Source organism: Mustela nigripes, chromosome 7 (assembly GCF_022355385.1).
Source record: "Mustela nigripes isolate SB6536 chromosome 7, MUSNIG.SB6536, whole genome shotgun sequence".
NCBI classification, from domain to species: Eukaryota; Metazoa; Chordata; class Mammalia; order Carnivora; family Mustelidae; genus Mustela; species Mustela nigripes.
Window position 1 is genome coordinate 54,733,558 of NC_081563.1, and position 21,711 is coordinate 54,755,268.

The following is a 21,711-nucleotide window of genomic DNA, read 5'->3' on the forward strand; positions in this document are numbered from 1 at the left end:
GGGGGGGGGGGGGGGGGGGGGGGGGGGGGGGGGGGGGGGGGGTATTTATTGGGGCTCCGTGAGGGATGCTCCCTACTCCACCATCCGTCTACCCTTATGTAGCTGGAGACCCTGGGGCTGGAGGAACAGCCACAAGTTAGAGCACAGCCGCCTCTGCTTAGGTCTGGTTTCGCCGTTTTCCTTGCCAGGTGTTTTTCATTTTCTCCTGAGTTGTTTGTTCATCCTGGTAATGGTGCCTGGGATTCCCCCCCCCCCCCATCCTTGCAACAAAAGGATGTTTCTTGGTTTATTCGTGGCAGGGATTCCCTCTTCCCTGCTACCACAGTTGGATGCACCCACTGGATTTCTGGCTAGAAAGTCAGTATGGAAGGGTGCTGTGGCTTATAGAGAAGTATCTAGGGATGGGGGCCTTTACCTCTCAGATTCCACCTAAACATGGTGTGAAGTCTAATGTGGAAGCTGGCTGTGGAGGGGCTATGGGTCCACCAGATACCTTTTATAGCTGCAGTCTCCATCCATGGGCATTAATTCAATAAACCTGTGTTGGCCGTCTAGGTGTTAGAACCACACTGGGTTTTTTCTGGTGCTCCTGGTCCACCTGCTTGTCACCGACACCCCTCCCCCCAACCCCATGCCAAGGTAGCCTTCACATTTCCCACTGTTCTGTGCAGCCCCATATGATCCCGACTTTTCCTTTCCCTTCTTTCCTGGCAACCTCTTCTCCCAAGTTATCTGTTCTCTATTCCATTTTCTTCAAGGTGGTTCTCTGTTTTGTTTTAACTAATCTAAAATGAATTTGTGTTTATGACAGAACTACTTTTTCTATTTACACTTTTTTATCAAGGGTTTTTCATTGCCCTAACCTAGTAGTTCCTAAGCTTGAGTATCTGAATCCCCTAAAACGCTTATTAAAGCACAGATGCCTGAGCCCCACTCTTGAGTTTCCAGTTTACTATGTCTGGAGTTGGGCTTAAACATTGTTTTCTAATACATGAGCAGGTGATACTGACAGGGCTGGTTTAGGGGCTCTCCCTTGAGAATCACTACCTTAGCGCAAAGGAATGATGCTGCTGAGAATTTCTGATTGTGTGGTTGGCTTTGTGTGCCCCAAATCATGGGATCTCTGATTGTTGGAACAGGAAAAAATCATTAGACAACTAATTCAGTCGTTCTCAACCCTACCTACACATTAGAATCACCTAGAGAAACTTAAATTTACCAGTGCCTGAACCATACCTGACCACATTGAATTCTAAATTCTGGGGTTTGGGATGAGGCTGGGCATAGGTAAGTTTTTCATAATCCCACAGATAAGAAAATATAGAGGAGGACCGATAGAGTCCAACTCAGTCTTGTACAAATATTCTGGATGAAATACTAAGGACAGACCAGAGAGATTAAGTAGTTGGTCTAGGGTCACATGACTGTTAAGTTGGCAAACTCAAGCCTCCTGATCTTTCAGAAGTTTGTACCCCACCAGAAGTCTCCTTTAGCCAAACTCTGTAGGATTCCTGCCTGGGGTTATGGTCCAGACCAGGACAGGGTGCCTAAGTTTATTCCTACTGTATATAGTGAACTCCAGTCCATTGCAGGAACATTTCCATTGGTGGTGTGGTTGTCCCACTGGAGCTGAAGTCTAAAGAGCCTGATGGGGACAGAATTGTTTATACGGGCACATATGACACAGAAGGTGTGGCCCCAACCAAGAGTGGAGAGCGACAACCCATCCAGATCACAATGCCGGTAAGGTCTGCATGGGGGTGTTAGGGCAAATGGAAACCATGGAAAAGAAAGCAATCAGTATATCCCTTTAAGAAATGATAGGAAATATTATAAAATTATGAAATTTTAACTCAAAGTTTCATACTAGAATCTATTTGTCCATAATATTCCAATACAATTCATTAAATCCATGCTTTAATGGTCAGTTTCATAGTAATTTCTTGTAAAGCAAAAAAATCTTTCTGTGCTTTCTAATCTATTCCATCATCTGTCTATTCTTATGCTAATACTGAATGGTTTTAAATGTATTGTTTTTATTATGGGTTCATGTATTTTGAAACTGGCCACCTTACTGAACTTGCTTACTCAAATTTTCCATTTAATCTTAAGTGTTTCAAGTTGGCAGTTATATCTACATACAACTATCATTTTCTGAATCTTCTTTCCAGCCTTACTGCATTGGCTAGTGTTTCTAGAATAATGGTGCTCACTAATGGTGGTAAGGTGTATCCTTGTCTTTAGGGTTTCACTGTTAGATACAATGTTAGTTTTTTAAATATTTATCATGTTAAAGCATCCTTTTTCTAGCTCACTAGGAGACATTTTTTAAAAAGATTTTATTTGCTTATTTATTTGAGAGAAAGCGAGCACATGAGCACGAATGGTGGGGAGGGGGAGAGGGAGAAGCAGACTCCCTGCTGAGCAAGGAGCCCAATGCTGGGCTTAATCCCAGGATCCTGAGATCCTGACCTGAGCCAAAGGCAGACACTTAACTGACTGAGTCACCCAGGTGCGTTGAGACATTTTTTAAATTGGAAGATGTGCTGAATTTTATCTAATTTCTTTTCCCATGTATGGAGATAATTGATCTATTTTGATATGCTAATGTAATAATTCTATAATACACTACCCTTTATTTCCTAAAATAAACCCCACTTAAATGTTTTGCATTTTAAAAAATATGTCACTAAATTCAACATGCTCATATTTTATTTAGTATTTTTAGATTTCTCTTCTATTAATTTTTTTATTTGCTCAATTCAACACAAACACATGGGCATTTCTTACCCATCAGGCACAGAAAGAGGATTCATGAACAAAATAGATATTCCTGGCTTTATGGGGCTTCTAATCCAGAGCAGAAAAACAGACTATGTGATTATCCAATAATAAAGTAAATAGTTATTATTATACAAAATGGACTAAAAAAAAAAAATAGCATGCCCTTGGAGCATATATCACGGGTCTAATTCAAGATTTTGAGGATGGTTTTTTTGAGAAAGAAATAAACAGATGAGCACTGAGAGAAGAGGGAACACTTGAGGAAAGAGGACTTACAGAGATCACGAGCTGAGGGAGAGCATAATGTGTTGTAATGGAGAGAAGCCCAGCGTGGGTGGAGCGGAGAGTGAGGCAGAGACTAGCTCAAGATAAAGCCAGAGCGGCATATGTGGATCCATTCCCTGATCTCTGAGGCCCCTTTCAGCTCTAAGGGGGTATAAGGACTACAAATCTACCCTTAAGGGGATGATACTAGTTATGTGATGAAGAAAGTCAGATTCTGAAATACTGTCATTTAGTAACACACCCATTGGACCGAAGGCCAACAAGTCCCTGTAGGATTCCTTTTGTTTGGGCAAAGATACAGAGAAAAGGGCTGGGAATATATCCTGGCATCTCAAGGGATTTGCATGATTTTTTAAAAAATGTTAAATAGTACAAATTTCAGAAATTTGAAAATGTTTTATTTTTTTTTAAGATTTTGTTTATTTGACAAAAACACAGCAAGAGAAGGAACACAAGTAGGGAGACTAGGAGAGGGAGAAGCAGGCTTCCTGCCGAGCAAGGAGCCTGATGTGGGCTTTGATCCCAGCACCCTGGGATCATGACATGAGCAGAAGGCAGAGGCTTAACCCACTGAGCCACCCAGGTGCCCTGAACAATTTTTAAAGCAACAGGAATCTGTCTGTTCATTTTCAGATTCCATTCCACATATATACATTTTATAGTTGCAACCATTTTATTATGTAATTGCCCAACATTTTACATGTTTATTGTTACAGTTTCAATGGCACCATAAGACTCTGTCATGCTGTATTGTATTGATTAGACTGCTCCTCAGATGTTAGATATGTCTGCTGTTCTCATCATAAGAAGTGTTATAATGAATTATTCTGTGCCACTACTTCAATAGGAGTAAAATTATTTGGCAAGAGGAACAAAAAAATTTTTTTTAAAGATTGTATTTATTTATTTATTTATTTATTTATTTATTTGTGGAGGGGGAGAGAGAAAGTGAGAGCATGGGGGGAGGGCAGAGGAAGAAGCAGAAGCAGACTCCAGGCTGAGCCTGGAGCCTCATGCAGGGTTCTATCCCGGGACCTGGGATCATGACCTGAGCTGAAGACAGACACTTAACTGACTGAGCCTCCCAGGTGTCCCCAAAAGAAATGAGTTTTATAACTGTTCCCACATATGGCCATTTCGGGTATTTTTTTTTTAAATATTGTGTGTACCATTTTACAATGTTACCAGCAATATAGAAGTCTACTGGGTTTGCTATAATTATGACATCACTGGGAATTATTTTAAAAAACAAATTTCCTAGTTTACTTTTTACTCTCACTGACAAGAATGAACATCTCAACATTTAATTTTACTTCTGTGTGTGTAAATTGGTTCTTTCATGTTTTGCTAGTATTTCTTTTGAGGTTATTTTTTAAAAATCAGAGTTCTGGGAGCGCCTGAGTGGCTCAGTTGGTTCAGCCTCCAACTCTTGATTTTGGCTCAGGTCATGATCTGTGGGTCATGGAATTGAGCCCTAGATTTGACTCTGTATTCAGCATCCAAGCATGCTTGAGAGTCTCTCTCCCCCTCTCCCATTGCCTCTCTCCCTACTACACACCAATGCACTCCTTCCCCCTCTATCTCTCTCAAATAAATAAAATCTTAAAAAATCAGAGTCCTTGTAAAGATTTTTCTTTAATCTGTCCTATCTATCCTATTTCTCTCAGAGTTGCTTTGCTTATATTTTCCATTGTTTAGAAACATAATCCATTTAAATTTCTCATTTTCCTTTGTGATATTTTATATTTAAATTTGAGAACATTATTTTTCCAGAGGTGACAGTCTATTTTGATTTTTTCATAATTTTAGATTTTACTTAACTTTCATTGAAAATTGATTTATGCTTACACTTGTACATCATCTTACAAAGGATTTAAGATGGTATTAGCATTTTGAGTTCCAGTAGGAAAGCCTGGTTTCTTAGATAGAATGTGCACATCTAGAAGTTAGTGATTGACAGTTGATTTTTCCAACAATGATCACGTGGCTTTTGATGTGAGCATTGGCCCTGTATTTGTATCTCATCTGTAATAGACTGATTCTAAGGAAAACAATAGAGGTTAGAGAAGGTTTCCTGATTAAGTCAACAGATCTAATGTTAAATTCAAATTTCATTCTAGTATTGAAAGGCTCATATAGCCTTGAACCTATTTTATGACTTTTGTCATCCATGTTTCAGGCTTAAGTATTATACATTAAAGACATAACCACACTTTCAGGTACAATAAGGAAGTCTTGAAATGTCCAAATAATCCAACTTACAGATAGGGGAATCCAGTAAGGGACGTTGAATTAAGGATATACAAGAGCAACTTCTTAGCAGTGTGAAATTACTTAAAAGTATTTTTTTCTGTTTTTAAATATTTGGATAAATAATACTGGAATTATTGGCTATTTGGGGGAAACATCACTGTTTTTCTTTCCTGATATGATACTCTAAAATATATTTCAGGTGGATCAAGGAGTTAACTCAAAAGTCAACTTTTTTAAAAAAATTGATAAGAAAATAATTAATTTAAACCTAAAAGAAATAGATCTTCAAAGCTAAAAATTGAAAGCTTTGATTACATGCACTGTAAAATTTCTGTCAGACATCATGATATTAAATTAAATTTCCATTAAGAGAATTTAAATTAAAAGGCAAGTAACAATTGGTGAAAGCTTTATATGTCATATGCCCAGTCTCCTAGGCTACACTGCCTTGATTTTCAGCCACTGCCTGGGTGGACTTGGCTTGCGGCCTGCAGTGAATTTCCATAGCCCTTTACCGCCCACCGAAGCTGAAGTCAGGAAGTATCCATTGATATCTGACTTAGGTTGATGGCAGTGATCTCTTTACTCAGATATTTCCTGAGGCCCTGGTAGCAGGAATGAATTACCTAGCTCTTAAAGCTCTCAACCCCCATTTCAAACAGCAGTGTTGACTTGTACCTTAATGTGACTGATCCCCCAGTCAGTCCCTCCAGGGGGAGAATCCAGGTGGAGATTCTGCCTGCATACATCATACCGTTCTTCCCCTTTTGTTGGCCCTCTTCAGTGGGAGACTGGTGGCAGTTAGGAGGAATAAGGTAACGAGCTATGTGAGCTTGTTAGGAGGCTCTGTGTGCAGAGGTAGGTGAGCTGGTGCATGTCCTGCCAAATAGAAAAGTTGTTCCTGTGTGTCAGCTCTGTAGAGCCATTTGTCAAGATCTATAACTTAATATACAAAGAATTCTTAGAAGCTAGTGAGAAAAAAATAACAGTAGGATGTGGGAAATGGGAAAATAAGCAAAAATATATAAATAGGCAATTCACAAAAGAAATACAAATAACCAATAACTGTATTTTTAAATGGCTTAAATTCACTATTGGTTTAAAAAAAAATACAAATAGTGCAATGCCAATTTTCACCTACAAAATTGGTGAAATACTTAAAAATAATCCTGAAACAAATAATACATTATATGTTAATTAAAAAAGAAAGAAAAATAAATCAGTTTCTGTAGGAAAAAAAAACAACCAGTTGTTCAGTGCTAGTGTATTTCTTTATGAAATACAGCAATTTTTATAAATTGATAGTGTATCTTACAAAATTGCTAAATTCGCTTATTTTAGTAGCTTTTTATTATATTGCTTAGTATTTTCTGCAAACAGTTGTTCACCTGTAAATAGAAACAGTTTTACTTTCCCTTTTCCCCCCCTCTGGCCTTAAAGTACCGGTTAGGACTTTCAACACAATGCTGAACAGGAATAGTAAGAGCTGATATTCTTGTCTTACTTCCCATCTTATAGGGAAAGAACTCAGTCTTACCATTAAGGGTGATGTTAACTATAGTCTATAGGTTTTTTTTATTGATGCCCTTTAATCAGATTGAGGGACTTTCAATTCCTAGTTTGCTGAGAGTTTTTATCATGAATGGATGTTGGACTACCAAATGCTTTGTCTGCAGCCATGGGTATGATGATAATAGCTTTTCTCCTTTATTTTTGTTAATATGGTGAATTAAAAGGATTTCAAAATATTGAACCATCCTTGACTTCCAAGGATAAAACTTTCTTGTTACTGTTGTAAAAGACTCTTGCTGGATTTCATTTACTAATTCAAACAAATAAAAATTAAAAGCAAATTGTATGCATAAGCCCATGAGGAATTTTTGTCTGCAATTTTCATTTATATGTAATATCCTTGCCAAGTTATGGTGTTAACATTGGCTTCATAAAATAAATTGAGAAGTTTTCCTTCCTCCATTGTGTGAAAGAATTTATGTAGAACTGGTATTTTTCCCTTAAATGTCTGAATTTATCATTGAAGCCATTTGGGCCTATGATTTTTTTTCTGGAAGGATTTTTAACCACAGATATAATTTCCTTAGTACATAGAGGTCAACTGATAGTTTGTGTGTTTTAAGGAATTTGTCTATTTCATTAATTGTATGGGTATAAAGTTCCAATTTAAGGTCTTTGGGATCTATAGCTGTAGCATCTCTCTCATTCCTGACATCAGTAATTTGTCCTCTTTTTCTGGCTCAGTTTTTCTAGGGTTTTTTTTTTTTTAATTTTTTTTTAAGTAGGCTCCACACCAAGTATGGAGCTTAAACTCCTGACGCTAACATTAAGAGATGCATGCTCTACTGACTGAACCAAACAGGTGCCCCTGGGGTTTATCAATATTTCAGACCTTTTCAAAAAGCCAGATGTTGGTTTCACTGCATTTTTTTTTTTACATTATTTCTTTTCTAGAGTCTTCCCTTATAGTTTTTTCTTTACTGTGTTTTTCTTTTCTATTTCATTTATTTCTACTCTTTAATATCTTTCTTCTTCTTTACACCAGACTGACTAAAGGGCTGGCAAGGCCAGCTGTCGGGGAGGATGGAGAGCGGCTAAAACTCTTGTTGCTGGGAGGAATGTAAAATGATGCAATCACTTAGGAAAAGTTGGACAGTTTCTTACAAAGTTAAGCGTACTTTGTAACTCTCAGAACTTTTAGTCCTATCTATTCTATCGATCTAGTTCTAAGAGACATGGAAAACATGTATTTACTGATAAAACATCAAGCAGTACAGGAGTAGGAGAGGCTTGGAATCCGGTAAGAATTCATAGGTCACGCCGCACAAAAAAAAGTCACAGATGCTTATTGTAATGAATGTGTTTACCAGTGAGGTAACATTGTGTTTCTATCGATATGATAAGGTTGTTCTAAGCTCTCAAGTCAACGGATTCCTGAGTGACCTTATTCTTGTGAATTTCCTATGTCTCTAGTGGCATGGTGAGTGGTGAGAGGTATTCTAGTGATTTTAAGCTAACTGGTTGTAAGACCATAGAAGTTATTATTTTTTTAAGGTTTTATTTATTTATTTGAGCCAGAGAGCGAGCATGACCAGGGTGGAGGGAGAGGCAGACTCCCCACTGAGCAGGGAGCCTGATGCGGGGCTCGATCCCAGGATTCTGAGATCATGACCTTAGCTGAAGTCAGATGCTTAACCGACTGAGCCACGAGGTACCCTGACCATAGGATTTATTTAAAATAAACTTCTTGGGGCACCTGGGTGGTTCAGTGGGTTAAAGCCTCTGCCTTTGGCTCAGGTCATGGTCCCAGAGTCCTCGGATCAAGCCCCACATCGGGCTCTCTGCTCAGCAGGGAGCCTGCTTCCCCCCTCTCTCTGCCTGCCTCTCTGCCTACTTGTGATCTCTGTCTGTCAAATAAATAAATAAAATCTTTTAAAAAAATAAAATAAAATAAACTTTTCAGATTCCTTGTTACAGAAGATGACAGATGAATCTCCTCTCCTTGGAATCTGACGATTCTCTCCCGTATCAGTTGTAAAATAAAAACATCCCAAAGTTTGCAACTTGTACGGACACTATCAAGTAATATGCCCAGGTCTATAGTGGAGTGTCACTTTTAGAATACCATAGACTGGCTGGCTTAAACAATAAACATTATTTCTTCATAGTGCTGAAGGCTGGAAGTCTAAGACCAAGGTACTAGCAGATTTTGTGTCTGATGAGCGCCCTTGTGCAGGTTCAAGCAGCTGCTTTCTTGGCTGTATCCTCCCATGAAAAAGCATAGAGATCATCCCTCTCCTATCATCCAAGGGCACTAATCTCATTCACGAGGGCTCCACCCTTATGGCCTAATTTCTTCTGAAAGGCCCCACCCCCAAATACCATCACATTGGAGATGGAGGCTTCAACATGTGAATTTGGGGAGATGCACACATTCAGTGCACAGTAGTGCCCTACAGCATTCTATATATGGCAATCCATACATGTTCTCATTCAGAGAATAGAGAAAAGCTGTTCATTAACTCTTACTTGCTTCTAAAAGCAGTTCGATATCATGATAATAGTTTCTAGATAAAAATTAGGAAACCTAAGTTCTTCACCTTCTCCTGTCATTGTTCTTGACCTTCTCCTATCACGGCTACATAGTCTAGACCTACGGCAGTCAGTTAACCTCTCTGAATCTTAGTTCTTTTCTGTACGAAATGGAAAAGCTAAAACTAGTCAAAAGACCAAAGTAGAATGGCATATGTAAGGTATTGTATAAAATAAAGAATGCTATGCAAATGCACAAAATCCTACCTGTGTGTGAATTGCATCACTCAAGGAGCCTGCCTGTGTACGTTTTCCTTGGAAGGCACAGATGGGTTGGGAGAGAGCGGAGAGCCTGTGTAGTTGCTTCTGTTCTTTAAGAAGAATGTCAGCTTTCAAGATCCCATCTGCTCCTACATCAGAGGAGAAGAAATTCTGAGCTAGGTGGTGAGGCATCCTGGAAATAGAATTCCAGAAGAAAGAACAGGAAGAAAGCTAATGGGAGATTAGGACAACTAAGGCATGGGAAAATAGATGCATATTTAGCAGTAGTTAACTACAAAAGGACCTTGGGCCCAACACTAGTAAAAGAGAAAAAAACAAAAACAAAATAAAAGCACCTGAACATTCCATACCTTTAGCTCTGACTGTTGCTGTCAGCAGATTTCTATGCTGGTCTCCTGTGTCAACTGAGAACTGTCGATGTAGGAAAGACATTAGGGTTCCAAGCTGACAGCCAAGAAAGGATTTTTGAGATATCTTTGATGCAAAAAGATGGTTTTTTTATTAAAGCACGGGAACAGGACCTATAAGCAGAAAGAGCTGCACTGTGGTCCTGAGGAGTGACCCATTATATACTTTCAAGTTGGGAGGGGGTGAGGGATAGGGAAGCCTCCAACGTGTTTTGGAAACAACGTTTCCAGGATCCTAGGGGTCTGGCTGTTGTTAGGGAAAGGTCACTTATAACTGTTGAGTAAGAAGTCAGCCACAAGACTCTTCAGATGTATATCTCTGGGTGGCTTGGAAGATAACTACCAACATGTATCTTGGGGAATAGAGATGAAGGAAGTTTCCTAAGAAATTTTTATATGTTAAAGCAGACTTATAGGATCCTGGGGGACCAGCCTCAGAATGCCTTTTGCCCTTAGCAAAGTATTAACATCCAGGCTACTGATTTCCTAGAGGAATGTCATTCTGCCTGTTTCATGGACTTGTCAGTGGGCTGTAAGTAAGTAGGAAATTTAATAATTTTTCTTATGCCTTTGTTTCCCACATCACTGTGACATTGAGACTTCATTAATTTTAAGGTTATTCAGACACAGTGTCGTGTCTTTGGGTTTTTCTTGCCTGTGGTCTTAATCTTTGTTTTTGCTTTTACAACCAACTTTTATTTATATCTATTTCAAGAAAGATATTCTTGAATATCTTTCAAGATATTCTTGTATATCTTTCAAGATAATCTTGTTTCCCCCACTTCCCTAGCATAGTCTCAAGCTGCTTTCCTCAAAAATTAACTGGTGTATGTAAAATATTTTTAGGAGTCATTGTAATTCAGTTGCACTTAAAATGAGCAGAGCTCTGTGCTGGTCAAATCATGATAATGGCACTAATCACCATCATCATCCCTCTTTAAAAATTTTGGTGATTTATAAAACACATTTCAATTTATTCTTTCTACCACTACCCTACTGTCAACAAAGCTGGAATCTTTTGATTAGCATATATGTATCCTTGATAGAATTTATAAAATCCCTAGGGTTAGAGGGAAATGTGTGTTAATTTTTTAGGGATGATAAATCCATTTCACCATTTAAAATGTTCTTTATAAAAGTTACATATTTATTGCAGAAAATCCAAGTAGAAAAGATAGGAAAACACTCCATTCCTTTACTTAAAAGCTTTACTGACAATATTTTTTCATTCTCTTTTTTTCTATCCATCTTATTTTATACACTTGAGCTCACACTCTATATAAACTGTCCTAATCCCTCTTTTTCTTGTTGACATTGTTCTAAGCATTTTCTGTCAACATGAAGAACTCTAAATTCCTGTGTAATGGCTACATAAATCCATCAAATGGATATGCCACCAATTTTCATTATATTACCCCGAAGGCGAATGATTGCTTCTGGTATTTAGACATTTTCGCCGAGTTAATAGGTGAATAATCACCTCAGTCAAAGTTTGCCTTTCTGTAACTACTACTAATATTACATCTGAAGTTTTTTTCAAATGTTAGCCTTTTTTTTTCTTTTTCATGTAATCACCACCCCAGTCAAGATGTAAAACATTTCCCCCCCCCAAAATTTCCCTCTTGCTCATTTTCATAAACCATTAATCCCTTCCTCCACCCCAGACTGTAAGTAACCTTGGAGGCTTCCTGCTTCCTGTCAGCATAGATAGATGGATAGAGAGATAGATACACAGATATGTGAATATTATAAATGGAATCATACAGCATATGTATCCTTTAGGGTCTGGGTTGTTTTGCTCAGCACATCTTCGAGATCCGTCCTCATTGCTGCCTGAATCAGCATGTTTCTTTTTTCCTGAGTAAAACGCCTTAACAACAGGCACACTAACACTTGTCGATGACCAAGTGAGTGATGAAACACTGAGTTGATTCCACTTGGAAGCTATAGTGAATAAAGCCACTCCAGGTCTTTAGACTGTTAAGCCATGATTCTCTAGAAAAACATACTTTCTTTTCCTACCTGGGGAAAGAGTTGGGGACTCAAGGTATGTCACCCACTGTTTGGAGTCAGGCACATATCCCAAAGGAAAGCCAAACCCTGTTTGGGGATCAAATTAGCAGGATGAGGCAATGGTGCAGGATATAATTTTGAGAGCATCTTGGAAAGCCATCTGGGAAGCACCTGATCACCCTCCTCCTGCAGCGGCCTCAAGCGTAAGACTCCTATTGCTCACTGCCCTGCCTCCCTCCACGTCTTCTGGCTCCTGACAAGTCTAAGAACATTGCCAAGTCAGTCCCTGTCTCCTCCCATGACAGGAGAGGGTCAGAGGAGAAAATAACGACAGGCATCATGATGTTTAATGCCAGATCCCCTAAATAGCTCCAGGAGGCAGTGGCAGGGTCAGGCCCCTTGAACACCTGCCCAAGTGGCCCCTAGGGTATTCTGTGTCCTCTTCTCAGCTACATGGGAGTTGCATGCTTAGGGCTCAGGAGAATTCTGTGCAGTGATCTGCAGGGCTTACCTTCTGGCAGTAGAATGCAAACTTCTTGAGGGCAAGAATCATACCTCATATGAAGTTTTGTGCATGCAAAGCACATAGTACATACTCAATTATGGCTCTGGACCATGTACAACTGAAGCCTTAGACGTGGACATGGGGTCCTGACTTACAGATGCTCAACAGTATTTTTAAAAGTAGAAGTAGGGTCTTTAACAATCAAATGCTTCTAAGAAAATATTTTTCCCTGGAAGTGAAATTAATGATGGAAGGGTAGTTGTGTCTTGTGCTTAGTGATAATGTGCCTTTGTTATTTTGTATAACAGTCCTTTGAAATAGACACCAAAAGATCCTCCTCAAACACTATTCCCTCTCTTCTCTTCCTAACCCCGCTTCGTGGCAAGCTTTGAAAGTCTGAGATTCAAAGAGTTATTTCCAATAATTAAATCTGGAAAACAGATAAATTTGGGGAGTTATGTTTATTAAAGACAGTATGACAGCAAATGTCACCTGTACAATGGGATTATAGAGAAAAAGGCTTATAGGAAAATAGCTCACATAATAAAGGAAAATAGTTCATTAAAGTTAAAGGCCTAAACTTTGCATACCAAAAGAGCCTCGACTGTTGACCCTTGATTATGCAGGATCTCTTTCCCTAACATGAATTCTTAGCTATCGTTCATGGCAGAACAAGGTTTTTATGGCGCATGTTTCTCTTCCCTCAGTTCACGGACATTGGGACCTTCGAGACGGTGTGGCAAGTCAAGTTCTACAATTACCACAAGCGAGATCACTGCCAATGGGGAAGCCCCTTCTCTGTCATTGAGTATGAATGCAAGCCCAATGAGACACGCAGCCTCATGTGGGTGAACAAGGAGTCCTTCCTCTGAAGATGGCTCTTTCTGATGTTGCTGGACAATCTCTTCAACAATCTACTTTCAGATAACCCAGCACAAGCCTTCGCCAAGGCACATGACACCATTGCTGTTTCCCTTCGGGTGCTGATGACCTACTGGCCCCGATTACTTTGAAAGTGTAATTCCCTTCTGATGCCATGTCCCTGACATAAGAGATTGTGGTGTACCATCCCCGAGAAGATCCCTTGCTGTGTTCTGTGTTGGTGTTCCTGCATCCAGTTGTTCCTGGTCATGCCGTCGACCGCTTGAGAGGAGCTCAGTGGAATTGGCAGACGTATCCCATTCCTCATAATTCCACTGAATGACTGTGGTGTTTTGTTTCCACATTGAGTGATTCCCCTCCCCCCCTTTTTTTCTGTTAAATGCTAAATAAAAAATGTAACAACGTGTGTGGGTTCTCTCCCAAGTGTGATATGGTAACATGTAACTTGCGGTGTTATCCAGCCCCCAAGGCAGGCTTGGTGATAATATAAGACACGCAGCAGTAAGTGGGACTCAGGTGTTGTGCTCGTATAAATGGTTCAGCTTCTTCAGGGAACAACCATGACAATAAAAGGGCAAATATTTAAGAAGTATTTATAACACCTTAAAACTCTTTCAAGTAGCTTAAGGTATTATATTGTGGCCTAGTAGAAATGGGAAAAGGCCTGGCTGGGGTCCACTGTTAAACAAGATGACAGAAGTTGTAGGGTTACCTTTTTGGCAAGCTGCCATAACGTTCAAACATGCATATGATGGCACCCCTCCATTCCCCTTCCCTTGAACTTTGTAAAACTGTGTATGGAACTGTAATGAACTTTTGATATTTCTTAATAAAGGTATTGAAAATCATGCCCTGATTTTTCTTCTTCATATGGGCAATATCTGTCTAGCCGGTGACCTTTGTCTCCAGGCCAGCCCCATTCAGATCTCCTGTTCCATTGAAGGGCACGGAGGCTACACCTGGAGGAGAATCAGCACCCTTCATCATAGATCAGCTTGGACAATTTAGCAGGAGGCCTCCAGCCAGCTCTAACAAGGCTAGCAGAGACTCAGGCCCTTGGTGGACAGTGAAAAAAACTGCTTGTCCCTACTTCTTTCGACGCCTCCTCCTGTGACGACCATGCCCATCACCAGTCTATGTAGCTGAGCTGCACAAGGACATGCTATTGTCATAGCAAATGCGCACCGGGATGGAGATCTCCTTGCCTGCCCCCAGGGTCCTGCAAGTTCTGTGGCACAAATCCCTCACTCCATGCAGTTTGAGGATAAATTCTCTACGAAGGAAAAACATTTCCTCTGGAAAAGTAGCATACTACCCTGCAACGGTGTTGTCTTGTTCATTTGGGCAGCACAGATTTATTGTGTCGGGAGAAGTTAGCTGTGGATTTGCTTTTCTGCTTCCTGCAAAGACTTCTTGTAGGCATATGCTAGGATAGGGGGAGTGTGAGAGAGAGATTACTGAGGAACTGCATTCTCAAGGCGGGCGGCAAACCATCCGTCCCAGTCGTTTACCTGTAATGAGGCCATATTACCAGCAGGGCACAGCAATGCCTTGGATTTGGGTTCATGGTAAGGAATGTTGAAAGAGAACAGTACCTTTCTCAATTCCTTTGTTTGTCAAAAATAATAGTGTCTATTACAATTACTGCTAAATATAAGCACAAATCTACTCCTAATGACTATTTTAAAAACCAACATTCAATTATTGCAACAGACATTGACTTAAGTTTTCTTCCAGAATATCCAACAGAGAGGCAGGCTTAGTAGATGGTAGGAAAATAGGGAAACTCTATGTTTTAATCTCTCAAAGCATCTAATTAGTAAATATTTTCTGATTAGTAAATATTTTCATTTCTGAAACAACGTCTCCAGCTAGTGACTCGTCTGTTGGAGCTTTCGTATTTGTTTGGAAGGATGGAAGCAATATCACGGCTTCTGCAGTTTTGTTTTTGTTTTTGAGCTAGAGGCTTTAATTTTTGTGTATGGACTGACTCAGAGCAGAGCTGGGGAAACGTGGTGTGGTGTAGTTCCACATGCCTTCCACCCCGGAATCGTGGACAGATGAGCCCTGGTCAAGAAGCTGGAACATCTGAGTCCCACAAACATACTGGTCGAGCCTAAGTGGTCACCGCCTTTGTACGTCTTGGTTTGCTTGAGTTGAAAACTAGCTAATAGAATTCTAAAGCCCTTTAAGATGTAAAATTTATACCTCTACTCTATGCTGCTTTTAAAAAGGATTTAAAAAAAGTGTATTTTCGTTGGACTGAGAGGTAAGGTTGAATCAAGGGAGATGGAGAGGAGATGAAGCTGAAGTAAACAGGAAATCTTAACAGCTAAGCAGCCACGTTAAGTGATCTCTCTGGCATACGCTGTTCTACTTATGACTGGACTCCAGCCCAGTGTCTCTGGCTACGTCTCACATAGCTCTCCTCCTACTCCAAAATGTGAGTGCTCAGCTATATCAAGCTGCTGAGTTGTAACTTTGCCCCTCAGCCATCTGGAAGGGCTATTTTTATACGAGTTGTAGCCATGTCTCTCTACTTCGAAGCATCAGATGGTTACACAGAAGCTTCAGGAACTAGGCCATCCTTCTAATTGTGATGATGACTAAAAACACTTTTGAACAGGTGGAAGAGTAGAAATGCCTTGAACTTATATTTTGTGACACCTCACTTGTCAAGAGGTCATTTACCCAGCCATCCAGACTGTCTGGATCCAGGGGAGAACAGAAAACATGCCAAAAAATTAAGATCCCTGTCACAGATGTCACAAAGTCCATTCACCAAAGGCTTGGGTCTTCTCTCAAGACCTCATGACTCCTACTTCAGAGACAGTTCTAATATACAGGGTGATCTGATTTCTGACTTTTCAGATATCAGAAGCAGATTAATTGGAGGAAAGAGGGCAGTTGGTAGGAGTAGTTACATGACAATTTTTTTTCCCCCACAGAGAGAGGACAAAGAAAAAAAGCAGGTAAAGTACATCAAAAAGCATAATTGATAGGAACATCCCTACAATATGGGGCTACAGTCCTGTGCTGGACCACAGTAGTTTTTGTGGACATCAAATAAAAAATGTTATACACAATCATTACTCTGATCTATATAGATAATCCATTGTCTTCAGAAATGTAGCATCATGACTCTGTTTAAGAGTTCAGATTCTGCAGCCTAGACGCCTCAAATCAAATCCTGGCTCATCCACATAACAACAGTATGACCTTAGGCAAGTCACTTAATATCTCTTTGCTTCAATTTTCTCATTAAGAAAATGGAGATAATAACCATATTTACCTTATGGCATGGTTATGAGGATTAAATTATGTAAAATGTTTAGAATGGTGTCTGACACATAACATTATTTTTCTAGTCTAATATCCTTTTTTATTTGAGTATAGTTGACATACAAATGTTACATTAGTTTCAGATGTACAACTCGGTAACCTGGCAATGTATACATTATGCTATGTCCACCACAAGTGTAGCCAAATCTGTCCCATTACATTGCTATTATAGTACATTGACTGGCACATAACATTATTCAGTATATTTTGTTTAAAAGACAAAAATGGGGACACCTGGGTGGCTCAGTGGGTTCAAGCCTCTGCCTTCAGCTCAGGTCATGATCCCAGGGTCCTGGGATCAAGCCCCACATCAGGCTCTCTTCTCAGCAGGGAGCCTGCTTCCCCCTCTCTCTCTGCCTGCCTCTCTGCCTACTTGTGATCTCTGTCTGTCAAATAAATAAATAAAATCTTAAAAAAAAAAGACAGAAATGGGGGACAGGCCACCTGGGTGGCTCAGTTGGTTGAACGTCTGCCTTCCGCTTGGGTCATGATCCCAGGGTCCTGGGATCAAGTTCTGCATCGGGTTCATTGTTTAGGGAGGAGACTGCTTCTCCCTCTGCCTGCTGCTCCCCCTCCACCTGACAACTAAATAAATAAAACATTTTAAAAAACTAAAAATAAAAGAGAGGGCAAGTACATTTTGAAACAAAATCATTAAACATGTCAATTTTTTTAATTTAAGGGATAAAACTTCTTCTAGCGTATTCCTGACATGGGTGTGGAATAATGGCCAAAGTTTATGCTCTATTTTGTAAAAAAACAAACAAAGAAGCCCTCCCCCAACATGTATAGACAATATTTTAACTATTTAAAAGTAAATAGCTTGGAGGCGCCCGGGTGGCTCAGTCATTCAGCTCCAGTCATGATCCCAGTGTCCTGGGATCCAGCCCCACATCAGGCTCCCTGCTGAGTGAGAAGCCTGCTTCTCCCTCTCCCACTCTACCTGCTTGTGTTCCCTCTCTCACTGTGTCTCTCTCTTTCAAACAAATAAATAAAAAATCTAAAAAAAAAAAAAAAAAAAAAGTAAATAGCTTGAAGTAGTGTATTTTAAGATATGCTGGGAAAAGAAATTTTCCACAAACAGACTTCCCTAAAGTTTTTTTTAGGAATACCCAGTTTTGAATAACATGGAAACACGAGGACAGAGTCAGAGAACTTAAAATCTGGTAAAGGTCAAGAAGGATGTCTCAAGTTCTATTTGTTATTTCTTTTACTCCTTCTAACCTTCCTTAAGGTAGGCAGCGCTTGTCATATCTCCATTTTACAGAGGAAAAGTTAGTCTCAGCTGTTGAAAATTAAGGCTCAAGCTGTTGGGTCCCCAATGTTGAGTCCCCCAATAATGGGTCCGTGACTAAAGGAGCAAGACTGATACAAAGCGAAAGTCAAGCAAAGCTTTATTTCTCGCCAAGCATGGAGAATCAAACCAACCCCTGGGGCCGTCTCTTACAGAACGCGTAACCCCTCCCTGCCTCCCAGACTAACTTTTATAGAGCAAAGGCCATGTGGTTGGGCCTCGCCACACACAGGGGGCGAATGAGATTGCAACACACAAAGAGAGCTGCACAGTCATGCTAGGTCATACGCGGGTGGCCAAATGAATTACAATTCACCCCATAGTAGCTGTTTGAACTAGCCTATCACCTTGGTCAGAATTGGAGCCCTTTAAAAGGCAGGGCCCACACTCCTTGGTAACTAGGGAGACAGTATGCGTGCTTTACTGATTGGATGTCTCCACCTGACCTGACTCATCCTCAAATTCGGGCTCTTATCTCTACCTGACCTGACCCACCCTTGTATTTGGGCTTTGTACCTGGGACAGGTTTCCCGGGCTTGCTTTTTTTTTTTTTTTTTTTAAGATTTTATTTATTTATTTGACAGACAGAGATCACAAGTAGGCAGAGAGGCAGGCAGAGAGAGAGGAGGAAGCAGGCTCCCTGCTGAGTAGAGAGCCTGATGTGGGGCTCGATCCCACATGGGATCATCATCCCCTGGGATCATGACGTGAGCCAAAGGCAGGGGCTTTAACCCACTGAGCCACCCAAGCACCACCACCACCCCACCCCACCCCACCCCCTGCTTGCTTTTAAATAAGTTCTCCTGGGCGAGGGGCGGGCAGGGTCAATTTAAGTTATACTGCATAAGCAACAAAATGGCTGTTCAACCGAGGTGGGGCCGCTCTGGCTAAATAGGCCCTTACAAAGCTTAATCACCTAATTTTATAGGGAACTCCTTTCTTTGATCCTCAGTGTCTCATTTATGAAATAGTGATAGCGATACCCCCATCACAAAGTGTGTCAGGATGGAATAACATATCACATGCAAAGCATCTTCTTTCTCTTCTCCCCACCTCCTTCCTCCTGACACATTTCATTCAAAATCATTTCATTATCTGCCCACACTCCTACAGTGTTTGTGTTTTTAACTTGGTAGTTTTGCCTACATTGGTTTGCAGCCTAGTAAATCAATCACTTTTCACAAAGAAAATAACTATGACTCTCTTAAATATGTATTATATATCATATATATCTCACATATATCATCTATATATCATATATCTCATATATATCATCTATGTATCATTTATATCTCATATATATAAATGAGACTTTAAAATTACTGTCAATAAATAGAAGTGCTCAGTTTCTTGAAACTCCATACTCAGTATAGAAAGGTGGCTCAGTGGGTTAAGTAGCTGCCTTTGGCTCAGGTCATGATTTCACAGTCCTGGAATCACAGCCCTGGGATCAAGCCCCATGTCAGGTCCCCTTCTCAGCAGGGGAGTCTTCTTCTCCCTCTCCCTCTGCCTCTCCCCCTGCTTACCTGTTCACACACTCTCTCTCTCTCAGATATATAAGTAAAATTTTTAAAAAGAAAAAAAAAAGAAATGTATGGAACTCTACACAGCAAATATCTTAAAGATGACCTTTTCTCTTCAAAGTCATACTAAGCACAAGATGGGACATCACAGTTTTTCCCTAACAAGTATGGTGTTCCATTCCCATTTGCTAATGGATGAAAAATGGCGCAGTATGTTTGGTCCCTCCAGGCACTCTAGATTCTAGCCACAGTGAACTTCTGCTTCTCCTTCAGATATACCAAGTCAGAACCGGTTCCTTGGCACTGCACGGCCTGTTCTCTCTGCTTGGAATTCGCCACTGCATTTTCTACCTAGCCATGCTCTCAAGTGCCAGCTTAAATGTCAACCCCGCTATGAAATCGGTCCTGACTTCTCTAAAATGGTGAGTCAGGAGTAATTTTGAAATCTTGTTTACTCACATATTTTACTTTTTTTTTTTTTTTTTTTTTTTTTTTTTTACTTCATTTCTGAAAAAGTGTCATCAGCCTCCATCTAACTTCTGCTTTTCTTAAGTTTTCTGGACAGCTTCCACATATACTTACTGACTCAGTGAAAATGAGCTGGCTCAATAAAAAGGTGATGAGATTCTAGAAAGAGCTGCCTGGCTGGCTGGCTGGCTGGCTGGCTGGCTGAAAAACCAGCCAGTGAGAAGTTTAGAATATATTAACCCTTAGGGGGTTAGTTCTACTCTCTCTAAAGGAAGGAAAGCCTACGAGAAAGAAAAAAGCTTCTCTTTCTCTTACTGACATTGATTTAAGTGAATATGCCTTTTAATGTGAGTATTGTTAGTGATGATGGTATTAAGATGTGTAGTTCTTTTAAGGAGTTTATTTACGGCAGGGGAATCATGTGTGCTCCCCACCAAAGGTTTCCAGCCTCTCCTGTTTAAGCACATGATAGGATTGCACTTCTACAGCCCCGCTGGTGCCATGTAAGTATAGCTCAGGCCAGTATATTGAGTAGAAGCGACTCTGTCCTTTCAGCCTGAAGTATCCAGCTGTCTGTGTGATACCTGGCAGAGCTTGTCTTCCCTTTGCCATGGCAACCAGCCACTTTCAAGTTGATCCGTCATCCTGCATCCTAGCATGAGGAGGTATAGAGTGGAATCCTGGGCAACATTTGTTGGACCTGTAGCATAAGTAAGAAATAAACTTTTCTCCCCAACCTTTCAATGTGAAAATGTTGAAAAACACAGAAAACTTGAGAGAACTGTACAACACCATCCCCCTAACCCATCACCGGGATTTCACAGTTAACAATTAAGGATATGTGCTTTATCACTTACCTGTCCATCCATTCATTCACCCATCCTTCCAAGCTGTATGAATTCATCTTTTTTTTTTTTTATGAAGGAGACCAATCATAAGATACCACTAAGATCTGGGGTTGTATATTATGACAATATAATTTAGACTTTCTTGATCGACAGCTGAGGATCCCTGACAAACTACTCTCCTTTTCTATTGGGGATCCTAAGGTGGAACGACACCAAAAAGGAAGGTAAATGTTTTCAATTCTTTCTAAAACATCACTTCCTGCCAAGGAAAATTAAAGTCATAGAATGAATCGGGAGACTGATTAAACCATCTTTTTTCTCTCATGGACTTAAAAAAATAAGATAAACACTGAGCTAGCTTAGGTAGGGTTCTGGAGGTAGTGGGATGGATTAAATGGGATAAGGAGAGGCAAAAATCACATTCATGAAATTGAATATGTTGAATATGTTGTGGGGCAGACATATTTTACATAGTATCTCATTAAATCCTCTAGCTACTCTGTAAAGTGTATATGATTTCCATTATTAAAATGAAGATATTAAGCCCAGAGAAGTTAGACTGGCTGCCCATGGTCACATAGCTAGTGTGAGTGGAAGAGGCAGAATGAAAATCCAGTGACTCCCACACACACAACCTCCTCTGGGAGTCTGCAAACTCTTGGTCTCTGACAGTCCCACAACCTGTTTCCCACATACTGAGAAAGTCATTCTTAAAAAAGACAGAGTCCATGAAGTAACAATGGTGTTAGTGGCACCTGCCTTCATTGCCTGAAGAAGAATT

General features: G+C 40.2%; 1 protein-coding gene across 1 annotated transcript in view; it reads left to right on the forward strand.

The window, feature by feature from the left end:
* Positions 1–14,305, forward strand: part of CNRIP1 (cannabinoid receptor interacting protein 1) — a 15,280-nt gene extending 975 nt beyond the window's left edge. The window contains exons 2-3 of the mRNA XM_059407784.1: positions 1,593–1,743; positions 13,281–14,305. Of these exons, the coding sequence (XP_059263767.1) occupies positions 1,593–1,743; positions 13,281–13,445 (316 nt within the window). The 3' untranslated portion in view covers positions 13,446–14,305. The remainder of the gene's footprint in view (positions 1–1,592; positions 1,744–13,280) is intronic.
* The last annotated feature ends 7,406 nt before the right edge of the window (positions 14,306–21,711 follow it).